The sequence below is a fragment of the Strongylocentrotus purpuratus genome, unplaced genomic scaffold, assembly GCF_000002235.5.
Source record: "Strongylocentrotus purpuratus isolate Spur 01 unplaced genomic scaffold, Spur_5.0 spur5_scaffold_6, whole genome shotgun sequence".
NCBI classification, from domain to species: Eukaryota; Metazoa; Echinodermata; class Echinoidea; order Camarodonta; family Strongylocentrotidae; genus Strongylocentrotus; species Strongylocentrotus purpuratus.
This window is the reverse complement of record NW_022145612.1, coordinates 9,546,434-9,563,339: the sequence shown is the minus strand read 5'-3', so window position 1 is coordinate 9,563,339 and position 16,906 is coordinate 9,546,434. Positions and strand designations below refer to the sequence as shown.

The 16,906-nt window shown below is 37.6% G+C and overlaps 1 protein-coding gene across 2 annotated transcripts; it reads left to right on the top strand.

Annotated features, from left to right (window-relative positions):
• The first annotated feature begins 2,272 nt into the window (after positions 1 to 2,272).
• Positions 2,273 to 11,399, top strand: LOC756540. 2 transcript variants are annotated; one of them, XM_001195566.4, is made up of 3 exons: positions 2,273 to 2,425; positions 6,548 to 7,988; positions 8,363 to 11,399. In XM_001195566.4, exons 2-3 carry the CDS (start codon positions 6,668 to 6,670, stop codon positions 9,439 to 9,441), a joined length of 2,400 nt encoding a protein of 799 aa, XP_001195566.2. In that variant the 5' UTR covers positions 2,273 to 2,425; positions 6,548 to 6,667; the 3' UTR covers positions 9,442 to 11,399. The 2 variants fall into 2 exon arrangements, with proteins under 2 accessions (XP_001195566.2, XP_003725291.1); XM_003725243.3 differs by lacking the exon at positions 2,273 to 2,425 and adding an exon at positions 2,495 to 2,868.
• The last annotated feature ends 5,507 nt before the right edge of the window (positions 11,400 to 16,906 follow it).

Genomic DNA, 16,906 nt, shown 5'->3' with positions numbered 1-16,906 from the left:
TCGTATAGCTTTGTGTTGATACCATCTTTATGATTTTGCTTTATTCAGTATAATTGTATAAAAAAAAAAAAAAAAAAATCGAATCTAATTTTATCCGGAATATCTATTATGGGGATCGGGGGGAAGGGCGGGGGGGGGGGTATATCGCTTGAAGGATTTGTTTCTTAAAGGTCCAAGGAAAAATAGTCTAAAAGCTTATTGCGTCTTTAAATGTTGAGCAAGTGCTGAGGTGACGTGGGCCGAAATTGTACAGAGTGGAGTGGGCGAAAAGCACTTAGGACGATTATTTTAACTGAAAACCGTTTTCAGACCATAGCCAAAGTGCATATCATGAATAAACGCTAGACTGCACACTAGTCTACTCTACCCCCCCCCCCCTTTTTTTTTTCATCGCAAAGCCTGTACGTACTTCGTTGTATATCGTTGTAGCATCAAATTGGCTAATAAAATGTCAAGATTATGATCGAATTAATCAACATATTTTTAATACTGTTATTGTATTGGTTACTATATGTTTATTGACTAGATAGGCCTACTGCTAGGGGGAGATAGGCCTTTCACTTTGAAGAATTGATATTTTTTCTGAATATTGAATTCGATTCAAAATGGTTTATTTCAAATAAAACTTTCATCATGGCGACTCGGCGTTTAGCCAAATTTTTTAATTACAAAAGTTTACAAACAAAATTAGTAGCACATAATGTAATATATAACATAACATGATATATTGAATATTTAGCGTATTGCAATTATGGAAACACGAATTAGAAAGAAATCAAGAGTTTAGCATAAAATAACATATTTCTACTGAAATCATGAAAGAAAAATGACTGAAGTAAGCAGTAAAACGATAAACGGAGCAGGTGTATAGTGGTGTGAAATATCGATAATATAACTGAAAATAGTAGAGAAAAGTATGCAAAAATTGAAATTAAGAGTGGGAGAGATTTAAAGAGTAAAAAATCAGTACTAAAGCGAAAATGGAAAAAAAAAAAAAGCATAATTATAAGGAAGAGAAAGGAAAAAAAAGAAGACGATGAAGAAGAAGAAGAAGAAGAAAAAGAAGAAGACGATGAAGAAGAAGAAGAAGAAGAAAAGAAGAAGAAGAAGAAGAAGAAGAAAGAAGAAGAAGAAGAAGAAGAAGAAGAAGAAGAAGGAGAAGAAAGAAGAAGAAGAAGAAGAAGAAGAAGAAGAAGAAGAAGAAGAACATAACATAATATATTGAATATATAGCGTATTGCAATTATGGAAACACGAATTAGAAAGAAATCAGAGTTTAGCATAAAATAACATATTTCTACTGAAATCATGAAAGAAAAATGACTGAAGTAAGCAGTAAAACGATAAACGGAGCAGGTGTATGTGGTGTGAAATATCGATAATATAACTGAAAATAGTAGAGAAAAGTATGCAAAAATTGAAATTAAGAGTGGGAGAGATTTAAAGAGTAAAAAATCAGTACTAAAGCGAAAATGGATTTAAAAAAAAAGCATAATTATAAGGAAGAAAAAGGAAAAAAAAAGAAGACGATGAAGAAGAAGAAGAAGAAGAAGAAGAAGAAAGGAAGATAAAGATAAAAGAGTAAAATAACAAACTTGACAAAGTGAAAATATAGAACCATGCCTAAAATGGGTAAGAGATGGGGTGAAGAGGGGTAATAAACTATTGTCAACTTGAAAAAAAAGTGACACATTTATCAATTATATTCAATAATCACTGATTTTTATATAAATAGTTAATCAAATTCATATTTTTTCACGATTTAACTGAAAAAATTACTCTATACTAGTGCATCCACATAAAAACATATTACTATTAGTATATAGCCTAACTTGGATGCTGGTGCGAGGAAATAAGATTCCGAAGGGGGCAAATGGGAAATGAACTTTATATTATTAATATAAAGAAAACAATTACTAGCAGTGGGTAGTAAGCCAATGACGTCACAGACTCATGAGCGAGTTGCCTATTTGTCTTGAGATTTTTCAAAGTTTGTCATGTCATTAAAAATTGATAACTTTCTTGATTTTTATTTGCTTCTAATTGAAAGTAAGTTATTTTTGGACTGGACTTGCCCTTTCAGACTTTGAGCAGTCTATCTAGTCTGCTAGTGCTGCATACTAATATTTGAATACTAGTAGATATACACCCTATATGAATATTTGCGATGTTACGGTGTAGTGGAGATGACCGTAGATTTTAAGATTTTGGGGTAGACCTAGGTCGCAAAGGGCAATACAACATCTTTTTTGTTTGGCGCCGAACTGTACGATTTGCTTGCCCTCTACGGTTTGAATAAATTGGTTTGAATAAGGGGATTTCCCAATGACGTTAACAACATCCCTGTTTCGTGTCAAGAAGATCGGTACATTGCGAAATAACACCGATAGGGGTTTCCCAATCACCCTAGCCAATAGGAATATAGGTAAGAATGATTATTTATCCATTTTTTCCTTATAATATCATTTAGGTAAATAAACGTCAGTTATTTAGACTAATTTCTTTTGTTGGGCAGTGCCTGGCCTGGTGTAGACTCCATTGCTGCTGTGTTGTGCTGAGCTGTGTGGCGTATTCTTTGTACATGTACCTCGACATGATGCAAAAAGCGACATGGTTGTATACACTAATCTATGCCATATGGCCTTATTGCTGTGTCATTGACCTTATTGCTGAGTCATTGGCCATAATGGTTTTTTTTTAAAGATGGACTAGATCCATGTGATCATCAGGTGAATTTGCAAAGACAAAATTAAAGTAGGGTCTAGATGGATGTGGACAGAACACAGTATCCAGAAGTCACCAAGTATTGCATGCCATGTCCGCGAGTGCAAATGCAATGAGCTGCTACTGTGTGTGAGGCCTAATGAGGTGATTAAGACGTCTTTATTTCACAAAAATTGCAGACAATGAATATGTTCATCTTCCCTCTGAATCTGTTGTTAATGGGAGAGAGCACAGTCAGCGATGATCCAGGGTTTTTGCACCCCAGAAAGTTTCCTTGCATGACACGCCTGGTCTAACATTAGGATTGGAGTAGCAACTGGTTCTGGTAGCATCGTCTCTCTTTTTCCAGTGTTTGTCAGAATCTATTAAATCTATTAAAGTTAAGGAGCACGATGACCTAGACTATAAACTGTTAATTTTTTTTTTAATGAGGACAGAATTGCACATTCTCCAATATTTGTAAAATTGTACTTATAAATCATCTACAATTTGAAGAAATTTATATTTCATATCTTCTGGAAGATCTTTATCAAGAGCAGTATGCTTTGTATATTATCATGAAGGGGTGACCAAAGTTCACCGAGATTTTGAAAATATTAGAAAATGTGGTATTCGATCTATGATTTCTCATACCAGTATTCTACACAAATTTATTTATTTCAATTATTACCAAATGGACGGCAAAGTTTTTTACTACAAATTGGTTTAACTAGAAAATTTATCTGCTCTCAAAATGAAGATTTCCATACCTTTATACATGTAGGTGAGTAAATCATTTTTTGGAACAGTTGCAAATGACTGCAAAATGTGTCAATCTTTTGTCAATATTTGCATAATTTCACATGCACCCAATTCCTGAAAAATTCCGTCTATGGGTTATTTTAATGCTCCTCTTTCCATTGGTGAAATCAGATTTTCTAAATCCTACCAATTTTGGGAGACAGCAAACTTAGATAACCCGCGAGCTATGGCCACATTACCATACTGATTTAAGGCCATGTAAAATTGATTTCATGTTGATCGTCCCCGCCCGCTTCCTTTTTTCGGCCCGCCTCCTTATATTTGATATTTGATATATTTTCTTTTTATTCAGAAAACAACACAGAATACTTACCATATGCATCTTTTCCACCTTTTCTTCAAATACGCTGTTCAAATATTCTTGTACAAACATACTAAGACTCTAGAAAAAATTGTATTGAAATGTAGAGTGGTTGATATGCTATATGATCGGCGATATGCTGAAGTGAAGCTGCGCTAAAAAATGATGCGATGATGCATGCGCTGCGCATGCATATATCGCATGTATATGCTTGAGTCGAGGAGCTAGCTAGAGATGAGTCGATCGAGTCGACTGATCATCGCATCGCATCGCAGATACCTCACGATAGACCAAAGCTAGCGATAGCCTGTAGGTACGCCTTCAAGGCTTCCAATGAAAATGTTAAATATCATGTCATTCATGTAGATCTACATAAATGTTAAAACAACAATTACAAAATCAAAACAAAAATGACAATATATTTACAAATTACATATTTAAAATAAAGGCAACATTTAATATTTAAAAATAGACAAAAAGAAACCTGTTGAAGAAAGCCAAAATTGATATTTTGGGGCAAATCAAACTCACTACAGCAACGTTGGTTGATGTACATATTCAATTATATACTATTTGTACACGCGGCAGCCATCTTGGGAAAAATATCAAATATCAAATAACATGGTACACCCTCCTCCTCTTTTTCAAAAAATCCGGACGATCAACATGTAATCAGTTTTACATGGCCTAATGAGAGTATTGAATTGGTAGATTTTGAAATACAAGCAGATTTAGGATAAAGCTTAAAGAAATTTATAGATACTTGGATAGATAAGAACATGCATGTTTGAAACACAAAACTGTTTTTTAAGTGATATGTCGCTGAACAAATTTTACTTTGTAATTCAAATTTCTCGTGTATTGATCAAGATAAATTAAGAATGCAACATTTAATTGAATGATTCGTTTGAATTGTGTAATTACTTTCGAGCTATGGCCACATTACCATACTGATTTAATGAGAGTATTGAATTGGTAGATTTTGAAATACAAGCAGATTTAGGATAAAACTTAAGAAATTTATAGATACTTGGATAGATAAGAACATGCATGTTTGAAACACAAAATTGTTTTTATGCCTCCGCCACCGAAGGTGGTGCCGGAGGCATCATGTTTTCGGGTTGTCCGTCCGTACGTCCGTACGTCCGTACGTCCGTCCGTACGTCCGTCCGTACGTCCGTACGTCCGTCCGTACGTCCGTACGTCCGTCCCGTTTGACCGTTATCACAATATCTCAAGAACCATTTAAGATATAAACTTAAGACTCGGGAATAGTATTTATCACCATAGGAAGACGATCTGATTAGATTTTGGAGTACGTAGGTCAAAGGTCACAGGTCACAGAGGTCAACTTATGAAATTCCTTGTATTGAGTTTGTTAGCGCGATATCTCAAGAACCATTTGAGATTTAAACTTCAAACTTAAGGATAGTATGTATCACAATAGGAAGACGATCTGATTAGATTTTGGAGCACGTATGTCAAAGGTCAAGGGTCACAGAGGTCAACTTATGAAATTCCATACATTGAGATTGTTATCATGATATCTCAAGAACCACTGGAGATTTAAACTTCAAACTTAGTGATAGTGTGTATCACTATAGGAAAACAATCTGATTACATTTTGGAGCACGTAGGTCAAAGGTCAAGGGTCATAGAGGTCAACTTATGAAATTCCATACATTGAGATTGTTATCATGATATCTCAAGAACCACCGGAGATGTAAAAACTTCAAATTTAAGGATAGTATGTATCACCATAGGAAGACGATCTGATTAGATTTTGGAGCACGTAGGTCAAAGGTCAAGGGTCACAGAGGTCAACTTATGAAATTCCATACATTGAGATTGTTATCATAATATCTCAAGAACCACTGGAGATTTAAACTTCAAACTTAATGATAGTGTGTATCACCATAGGAAGACAATCTGATTAGATTTTGGAGCACGTAGGTCAAAGGTCAAGGGTCACAGAGGTCAACTTATGAAATTCCATACATTGAGATTGTTATCATGATATCTCAAGAGCCACTGGAGATTTAAACTCTAAACTTGTTTAAATTGCTCTATGGCGGAGGCATCATTTTCGACTGCGCGCAGTCAAAATTCCATCTAGTTTAAGTGATATGTCGCTGAAGGGCAAATTTTACTTTGTAATTCAAATTTCTCATGTATTGATCAAGATAAACTTAGAATGCAACATTTAATTGAATGATTCGTTCAAATTGTGTAATTACTTTCAAGGTCAAAGGTTTCAAGGTTGGTAGAGTTTCCCCCATGTTTTTCAGTGATATGAATGCAGTAAATTAATTTATAATGGTAGAATGAGTATTCAGGTATATGTTAAGTATATAATTTCCCTTAAAATGAGAGATTCGTCACATTTTAAGTGTGTACATGTATGTCTACCCATCTGCAGCTGGCTCTACTTTTAAAGGAAAGTTCCATTATATTAATTTGGTTTTAATTAATTTAAAACACAAAACAAGAGAATCAGATTTGTGAAAGTTTGAGCAAAATACTATTCAAATGAGAAGGTTCAGAATTCTAAAAGTTGTAATCGATGAAAGACAAATTGGCAAATCTGTAATTTTGCTTTTGAGTTAGTTACTCTCTTTTCTGCTTCTATTAAAACGTAATTATTGTCAGAGCAGAGTTCCAATTTAAAAAGAATGTTACTTGTTATAGCCCACCATAAATATTGTTTCTTTCATTTTACAGTGAGAGACCAGAGTCCAGAGTAGGGATAGACGACCAATCTTCAAATACTGGCATGCATATTGCTGGGTATACCAGTACTGCAGTTACATGTAGTATAGGAAAACGGGATTCAGGAGTAATATGGCTGCACACTCTCGAGGTGCCTCTTCAGGTTCTCAAGAAGCCCTGCACTCTATGATAAGTCAGGTCCAAGGCAAATTAAAGTCTAGTGAGGCAGTCGTATCTTCTAACAGAAAAGTAATATCATCACTGCAAGATGAGAATGCCTCTTTAAGAGATGAGAATGTCTCTTTAAGAAAGGAGAAAAATTCATGGAAAGAAAAATTCTCTTCACTTGCAAAAGAAATGGGGCAGCTGAAGATAACTCATGGAAAGGAGAGGCGTGATCAAGGGGACTATGCACTGAACGCAAAAGCCATGTCTGCATATCCAGGAGCACAACCTAGATTTGGTAACTCTGAGCTATCACCAGCGTCTTCATCTCCAGATATGACTGCACATTCTGGTGGAGGTTCTGTCCCTGGCAGGATCAGGGAGCATGGACCATTCTGTGCAGAGATATTTGAAGGCAAGTTGTCCAATGTCTCAGATGTCAAAAAATTGTTTCAAGATCTTGCATCTACCATTGGTGAGAAGCTAGCTCAGCTTGGTGAAGTACAGAGCAGAGAAACTGATCTTAAATTGCTAATCGGAAACTGTCAAGTCATCTTCAGGCATTTATTGCAATTCTTTGTTCTTCTTCAAGGAATTGTCATAAATTCTGGAAAGGATGATGGAACCACAGTTCCTGCTTGGCTAGATGTGGCTCTTGAGAATGAGAGCAACCGGTCTATCAGGCAACAAGTGTGCAAAATGTGGAGACTTCTGCAATGGAACATTCATCACTCTCTAAGCAATAGCAGAAAACGTTCAGCTAAGTCACAAGTGAAGATTGATGAATGGTTTGACCAACATATGGATATGCTAAATGTTCCCGATGACATGGAATCGGCAGTAGCTAATCTCCTAAAATCCATGTCCAGGGACTTTGGCGTAGTGGAGGAACAAGTTGTTGAGGGCCTCTCTATGTCAATTCCAATGGAGCCTGATGAGGTGTCTTCGGGTGTATCTAGCAGTGATTCGTCACTGTCCTCCGCAATCCCAGCGGAAGACCTCTGGAAATTCAAAAGCCTCCTTCAGAGCCTTGTGGAGAAAATTGATAGTGTCTACCAAAAGCTGGGTAAGTCTGGGGATCTTGATGGCTTGGATGACATGGAGAGGGATATGTACCTTCCTCAGAGAGAGGCTCTTGAGAACTATGATCTTGGGCACTTGCTAAGGTTGATGAGCCATGTGATTCAGACTCTTAGTCAGGAGGCGATATCAATAAATGCTGAGAGGGGCCATTTTCAAAGAAGTGGGCAGGATATCAACATTGAAGCAAAAGGCGACAGAATCAGTGGTAAGCTAAAAAAGAACAGCACAGAGAAGTAATCAGAAGTTTTGTTATTTTTAAAGTATAATTAAATATGGTCCATTTTTAATTTCTTGTCCATAAAGCAAATATGTCATGACACTATATTATTATTGATAGAATGTTGTATTTGTGAAAGACCTATGTTGATTTCATGGTAATTTGTGGAATCTAGGTTATTAAGACCTATTAAATCAATGTCGGTGTTACATCTTCTTCTTCCTTCATGTATGATGGCTAACAGTGATTCTCAGCAATTTGCGATAAATGAGACATTGCAAATCATTTCTATTCTTGTCTATTTTCAGTTTTTATTTTATTCCAGCTGTCATTATTTGCTTACTTTTGTCATACAATCACAGATCCTGCAATACACACTCAAAGGACACAAGGACAATTACCAACTGGGTTCAATTCTGCGGGACCATTTAGTGGTCTAAAGAGCAGAGAGTCAGCTGGCCAGATACCAGGCGGCAGGTTTCCTCTTAATCCCAGTTTCACAACGGTGTCAGGTGGTGCAGTGCCCAAGATGCCAGTAGCAGTTCGGCCAGGCCAAGGGAGATTTCAAGGGATTCGTGGTCCGTTGCCTCCAAGACAGCTTACTGTTATTCAGAATAGCAAACCCCATAGCAGGGCAAAGTCAGATACAAGTCTTTCGCCTCAGCAAAGGAAAGTCATAGATCAGTCCTTGGTTTCCAAGCCTAGCAGTCTTGACAGTGTTTTTAAGCAAAACAGTTCGCCCCTTGATATCGGTACTTCACCATCACCTGGAATATACAGGCATCAATCCGGAGCGCATCTATCAGATGATGATGATGATTTTCAAGTTCGTGGACCACCGGATACACCCCCTGAAGTCAGATCCTTTGAACTTATGCAGATGAGTAAAGACAGCAATGTATATTCTCCAGAATCATCTGGTAGAACAGACAAATCGGGTGCATTCTCAAAGTATGCAATGCAGAGTGCGTCTCAGCCTGGAGACGCTGGTGCTCTCTATGATGGCCGTTTTCCTTTGAGTCAAGTCCAGCAGTGTACCGGCGACAACAGTGGTACCATGCAAGACATGCTGTTACCATCTTCTGTCCAGTGGAGTACCGTACAGCTCAAGGATGGCGGCATGACTTCTCCTACGCTAGGAGACATGAGTCGGCCCAACACTGCCCAGCGAAGGTCTCAGCATGTGAACTCCTTCAGTGCCATACCCCAAGACAGTTTACTCCTCCCCTATCCTAGGGATGTTGAAACGGATGGTTTGGACACATTGACCAATGTTCCAAATGCACCACCTGAAGGGGTGAGAACATGTCCTGTTTGCAAATTGAAGTTTCCAGACTATGTTCCAGTGCAGGCTGTTCAAAGCCATATCAATCTGCATTTTGATGAAGGTCCAGGTAGCTTTGAGGTAGTCAATGAAAATTATAACTCACTAAATAAATAGGAAGTTCAGAAAATAACAAAGACCAAAAGACAACAAAAGGATCGTTCCGTGAAATGCGTCCCATAAAGATAGTTTTATCCATATACGTTTTGTATTTCATTCCTGACTGGAAAATCTCTTGATGTGAGTATGACCAATGGAAATTACCAGAAAGTACTTATATTTCATTTTAATGGTCATATGAAGAGATTCTTCATTTTTGCGATAAATATGAGGGGAAAATGAATATGTTGTATGGGGGACACATTGCGCGGAATCGCCCCACAATACTTTTGTTCTTGCATGGAAAAATATATGTAGTACCAGTAGTCAGCACTTTGGATTCACCTCAAACTTGTAGGTACTTTTTTATTACTCAGAATAACGAATATTTTATGTATTATTAAGCTATATTTAGTCCTTAGGGTGTGTAAAAGACCGTTTGTCCCCTAGGTCCTCTACACATATATTAAAACATTATACTTGTAGAATATTGTTACAAAATTAAAATCTTTATTTAGATTTAATATAAAGGCTTTAGGAGGTGAATTTAAAGGTCCACTTATATATATCTCATTATGGGTTTTAGTTCAGTTTGTCCTCCATACATCTGATAAACATATCTTTCTATCTTGCTCTTTACACATATTTCTCCTAAACTAATTTTAATTGTCTGTTTATTATGGTTTATAGATTAAAATTGGTAAAAAGTAATACATTCGTTGTAGTTATAGTGATGTAACATCAGATTGTTTCATTTTGGGGGTTTGTGGTTGTAAATGAGCAAGAGACATTTAGAAGTCTGTTCTTTGTAATGACATTAAATTTATTTTAAAAAATTAAATTAAAATAATAAGGTCTTACACCTGCTTGTACAATTCAAAATATACATGTAGTTTCTTCATTCAAATTTTACTATTAAAGTCACTCCATATACATCTTTTGAGCCCTATAGATGGATACAAGTTTATAACCTGGAAGAAAGAGATATATTTATGTTTACATGATTTCTTAAAGTGTACTGATCACCAGAAATATATTGATATGTATATACCAGGGGTTCTAAGTCAATATATACATGTACTATAGTACAAATACCGTACGAGCATGATGTATCACTGTTATAAAGAGATATTGCGTATTTAGATACACTTTCAATAAACATTTAAATACATTCTAGCTACAAAATAATCTTTATAAGTTTATTGGTATACCTACATGTACAAGAGATAATAATTCTGCAACCAAAGGCCCATAAACAGGGTCTCAGATGACAAGATTGAGTGGTTATGCCACTTCTTATTTACTCAGCTTTCAACACCTACATCTGTTGTTTCTCGATTTGCCTCGCATGTATGATAAAGATCATTGTTGAAAAAAAAGTAAAAGCTTCCAAATGTATAAGTATAATATATTCAGCGCAAAGATGTATTTTTTTGTTTTCTCTCAACATGTTAAAGGAGCTCTATAATCTGTTCATTATTTTACCTGCCTCTCTCCATCTATCACCCTCATGCTACTTATTATTCTACATGTACATTTATGTGTTCAAATGTTATATTGATGTTTAATGAATATGAAAAGTATTTTTTCGAAAATTGGATTAAAGTAAATCAAAATTACATGCAAGTACACCCATGCAACTCTACCATCTGCTTGATCCCACACCTTATTCTGGTATAAGAGTTCCCAAATAGACGCAATTATCTGGTATCTGTAATAGCTAGTACACAAAACAAAATTAAACTATATAAACACACAATACCCTCCAAGACCTACTTATTGTTTGTGTTTGATTGATTTGAGGGTTTGTTTTAACTGACCGCCAGAAATGCATTGGTACGCTTGTAACTAAGCAACCAGGGGACCGAAAACTTTAAAGTGAAATCGAACCTTAATATCGTATAACTCTTTAAAGAAAGCCGAAAAATGAGAGAAGCAGACTAGTGAAAGTTTGAATAAAATCTGACAAAAGATAATAAAGTTAAGATTTTGTAAAACTTGTAACCACTCTACGTATGGGAACTTCAAGTAGTGGCGGATTCAGGGGGCACGTGCCCCCCCCCCCCCCGGTAAAAAAAAGGAGGGGAAGGGAAAGAAAAGAGAAGAGAGAAAGAAGAAGAAAATGGGGGAAGGAGAAAAGGGGGAAGAGAGAGGAGAGAAAATAGGCGGAAAAGGAAGAAAGGGGGAAAGACGGAGGAGAGAAAAGGAGAAAAATGAGAAGGTGTTTGTTTACCGGGAAAGAAGCGGGAGGGGGAGCACGCAATTTTGCATTGTGCAAATATGGGGGCCCTCTTGCCAAGCGTGTAGCCTCCCCCCCCCCAAAAAAAAAAAAGCACAAGAAGAACAACAAACAAAATGTGGAAAAAAGGGGAAAAGGAGAAAGAAAAAAATGAAAGAGAATTAAACAACGATAGATGAGAGGTGCGAGAGCATGACGAATTGCATAAAAGAATAATGGGATAACAACCAGAGGCGTCGCTAAGGGGGTGGGGTGTGACACCCCGCTACCTGTCAGAATATTTTCGGTAAAATTGCGCTGCTGTCGGGAAAAATGAGAAAAGGGTGAGGGGGAAATGAGAGGGAAAGGAAAAGAAAAGGAAAAGAAAGGAAAGAGAAGAGAAGAAAGCGAGAGAAGAAAGGAAGGAGAGGATAGAAAGAAAAAAAAAGAACAAACGAAACGGGAGATGAAAGTGCTAGAGGAGAGAGAAAGAGGGGGGGGGGGGGTACCGGCCGGTAAGAGCCTGAGATAAGAGGGGGCAAGAAAACTACGCATAGATAATTATGTTGCTGTGTCGGGTCCGTTGTGTCGGTATTCTTGCTCGATCCTCGTGTGCTATATCAGTGCAGAAGTTTGAAGTCGGTGAAATGTATTTATGTCGGTCGGCCGGCCGGCAATCTTTTGACTGACTTTTTATCGGCCAAAGAAACAGAAATTGATATAGAGTCGGGAACGGTACAACGAATCGTCTTCTTTCTCTAATGATTTAATGAAGTGTCAAAGCTTCCTCGCGGGAGGGGGAAAACTGAAAAGTAACTAGGTTCCTGGCCCCGGGTTTAAAGGGTTAAATTTGTAGACATTGGGGCATCCGCATTAATATTTTTGTCGGTATTGGTGGCTTGATTGTCGGTAATCAGTGGCCTCTACAACCCCCCCCCCCCCCGCCCAACTGGAAAAGGTCTAGCGACGCCCCTGATAACAACATAGTTTATACACTCGAGATAATTTTTGCATTGTGCAGCAACGAAGGATACAACGTCTCGCGACGTGACAGATCACTTTTCTCTCGCTTCTAAATAACCAATCGGAAGGCCTCGTTTTTTTTTCCAGGAAGTGCCGTTGGACATTTATTTAATGCGCCAAATGTGGTTCACAAATTGCGAAAGATCCCTACTATAGCTTGGAGGGGTATGAGAAACAGTGGCGTACCTGGGGTACTCCGTCAGGGGGGGCAAGCGACCGAAACAAACAAAAAAGACGATGCTAATTTTCACTTCTGGCGAGCGAGCGAGCAAAAAAAAATCTTTAAGTAACGTTTGGTATATAAACTGGTATTGTTGCAAGTTGGGGGTGGGAACATTCACTTGTTAGCGACGTTAATTTCATTTTTTTGCAAACTAGTGTAGCGAGCAAGAAAAAATCACTTCTTTTTTAATAATTGCCACTTAAACTTGGTTCAATTGTCCCATGCAGGGCGCGGGAACAATATTGTGTTTAGGGTGATTTTATACCCATTTTAGCTAGCGAGCGAAAATACATCTTTCTCTCAATGAATTGCTATATAAAATTTGTTTCATTGTTGCAGGTAGGGGGCGGGCACAATCGTGTTTAAGGCAATGTCAATCCCATTTTGGCGGGCAGGCAACCCCCTACATTTCTCTTTTTAATGATATTGTAGCAGGTTAGTGGTGGGCACATAATTCCACGAGCTAGCGAGCGTAGCGAGCGATAAAAAAATCACTTTTCTTTTATAGGGAAAATATGGTACATAAAACTTGGGTTCATTGTTCCATGTCAGGGACGTGATTATTAAAAGCGGTGTTAATTGTATTTTGGCGAGCTAGCGTAGCGAGCGAGCAAAATTTTTGTAATGATAATTGGTTCATAAATTTCAGATTTTTTTGTTGCAGGGCAGGGCTTACACAATCATGTCTAAGGTGATGTCAATCCCATTTTGGCGGGCAGGCAACCCCCTACATTTCTCTTTTTAATGATATTGTAGCAGGTTAGTGGTGGGCACATAATTCCACGAGCTAGCGAGCGTAGCGAGCGAAAAAAAAAATCACTTTTCTTTTATAGGGAAAATATGGTACATAAAACTTGGGTTCATTGTTCCATGTCAGGGACGTGATTATTAAAAGCGGTGTTAATTGTATTTTGGCGAGCTAGCGTAGCGAGCGAGCAAAAAAAAATCACTTCTCTTTATAGGGAAAATATGGTATATAAACTTGGTTTAATTGTTTCATGTCAGGGACGTGATTATTAAAAGCGGTGTTATTTCTATTTTGGCGAGCGAGCGTAGCGAGCGAGCAAAATTTTTGTAATGATAATTGGTTCATAAATTTCAGATTTTTTTATTGCAGGGCAGGGCTTACACAATCATGTCTAAGGTGATGTTAATTCCGTTTTGGCGAGCACGAGCACACCAAAACTTCTTTGAATAACGTTTCGTACATAATTATTAACTGGTTGTTGCAGGTTGGGGCGGGCACGTTAGCGGTGTCAATTCCATTTTGGCGAGCGAGCATAGCGAGCAAGCAAAAAAAATAAATTCTCTTTTAATAGAAATTAATAAATAAACTTGTTTTTATTGGTGCAGGTCAGGATTGACGCAATCGCGTTTAACGCGATTCAATTCCTTTTTGGCGAGAGGGCGAAAAAACTCTTCCATTTTTAATGATATTGTTGCAGGTCAAGGGTGGGCACAATTGTTTCCAAAGCAATGTCTATTCATTTTATTCGCGAGCGAGTGTAGCGAGCGAGAAAAATGAATTAGTCTCTTTTAGTAACATTTGGTACATATATTGTGTGTTATTGTTGCCATGGTTGCAGGTCGGGGCCCGTCGGGGCAGGCACAATTGTATTCTAGGCAATACTAATCCTTTTCTTTTTTCAGGGGGACGAGGAAGTGACAACATTTATAGGCTAGCAAGCAGTTCGCGCCAGCGAAGAGTTTCAAATTTGTTATATCACTTATATTTTCCTATTTTCATTTGTTTTAATTTTTCAGGGCCGTATGCGGAATATTTTTCTGATCGGGGAAGGGGGAAAGATGCGTTAAAAGTTTTCGAAGAATCTCAAAAGCAAAAGGAGTGAAGGGAGTTCGAGCGACCGAACTGGTCATGAGGGTACTTTTGCATTTTCAAAAGTAGAATTGAAGGATTTGGTATAGGCCTACACTACATTTTCAGGAAAAAAACTGTACGATTTCAAAATATATGGGGTCAACTGCCCCCCCCCCCCTGGTGCTTACGGCCATGTTCTTTATTTTTTTCCCCCATTTTTATTCCTTTCCTTTTCTTTTCCCTTTTTCTTCCTTTTCTCTTCTTCTTCCTTTTTTCTTTCCTTTTTTTCCTTTTTTCTCTTTCTTTCCTTTTTTCTTTCCTTTTCCTTTTTTCTTTTTCTTTCCTTTCCCTTTCTTTTCTTTTCTTTCCCCTTTTTCTTTTTTTCCCCTGGAGCCCGTCAGGGGGGGCACTCTGCCCCCCTGCCCCCCCCCCCATAGGTACGCCACTGATGAGAAAGCAATTTACGTCATATTACTTCAGGAAGTGCCTGAAAATGCGCCTAATGGTTCTAAAATTGCAAATGCTACCTAGGGGGTTCTGATCCCCTCCCAGACCCACCCCGCTTGGTCGCTATACGCTATATCGCCGCTGACGCCTTGCTCTGTCGCTTCGCTCCATCGTTATATATTTCACCCCATGCGATTTTGTGCCCCCCCCCCCCCCCGGTAAGAAATTCCTGGATCCGCCACTGTCAAGTTCTTCGTGATATAGTACCAGACAACTTTCCCAATTGTTCCAACACACATAATGACTAAAATGTTACCTTTTTGGATATGTATGACTTGGGATGGTCTTTTCTTTTTAAGGGACCTGTAATAATAAACTATCCATCATATATTTTTAGTAGCGCCCCAAGGTTAAAGGCAATTTTATGGAGCAAAACAGAAATTAGTTATTTTTATTTACACAACAGACGGGAGAGTTATTCGCGTCTACGTCACAATCCACTGACCAAATTGACAATTGGAGATTAGCATACCCGTAGATGAAGTGATCTCACATTTCAAACATTCATTACTCTCCTAGTATTGGTTCGATTAATTTCAAATTTTCGCTACTCTATTTCTCTGATTTATCTGTTCTCTTTCAAATGAACTTATAACAAGGCTTTGATAACGAGACTTGGTAACAAGGATTAATGCCCTGCCAAGGGGCATTAATGCATCCACTTGGTTTGAAGTCCAGGACCTGGTTACAGGACCGGGTTACAGGACCACTGCTCTACCACCATGCTGGTATGTGGGAGAGATGAGAGCAATCACAAAACAAAATTTCAGGGCATATTTTTTTCCCCCACAAAAATTACCTCTGGAATAACATGCAGTCCTCCCAGACCTTCTCTCCATGAGGGGAAAAGGGGGTTGGAAAATATTCCCTTTTTTAAAAAACCGAATTTATAGTAAGAAGGCCTTCCTATATTAGAAAAGAAGTACATTATGATGGTACTTGTGTCGAGATTTTTCATGGGCTAAACGCAGAACATGGGCAAGAAAGATCAGATGAAAACGAAGACACACACATACAAAGAAACATAATTTGAGCTTGTGATTACCCACCAATCCATTCCCAATGTCTCTTATTATTAGTCCTTTTCTCCATTGCAACATGCCCTCGCCCGATCTAAATAATTCAGCTACATGTATTGCTTTCCATGTTTTTAGGTTATCCTTCCTTGGTTTTACTGGGAAGTTTGGCAAATGAAATTCACTACTACTATTACTACTACAGGAAAGTTAATATTTTGAATACAAACTGAACAAATGAAGAAAAAAATTTTAAAGCTATTTTACATAAAAAGGTGTCACCACTTTTTTATTGAAATTCTAACTACTGTAAAATAGACTACACATTTATAAATGTACATGTACATGGTTATCTGTAATAATTTTGTTTTACATTAAAGCCATGTTAAGGCTATATTCAATACATGTTGATATACCTCCCAATGGAGCTCTCAGATATACTCGGTTTGTTCTACTTTTCCACAATGTAAACGCTGTAATAATTATCTCAAATCTGAAGATAAATAACCCTTATTAGTGAGAGCAAATTAATATCAATGGAAATTATCTGAGGGGCTACAGAACCGTATGAAAACTGTATCATATTTCAAACAAATTTATGAGACCATCTTTACAACCGGATAGTTTCAGGGGAACTTTCAATGCATGTGGTCTTGAACATCCATCTATAAATAATA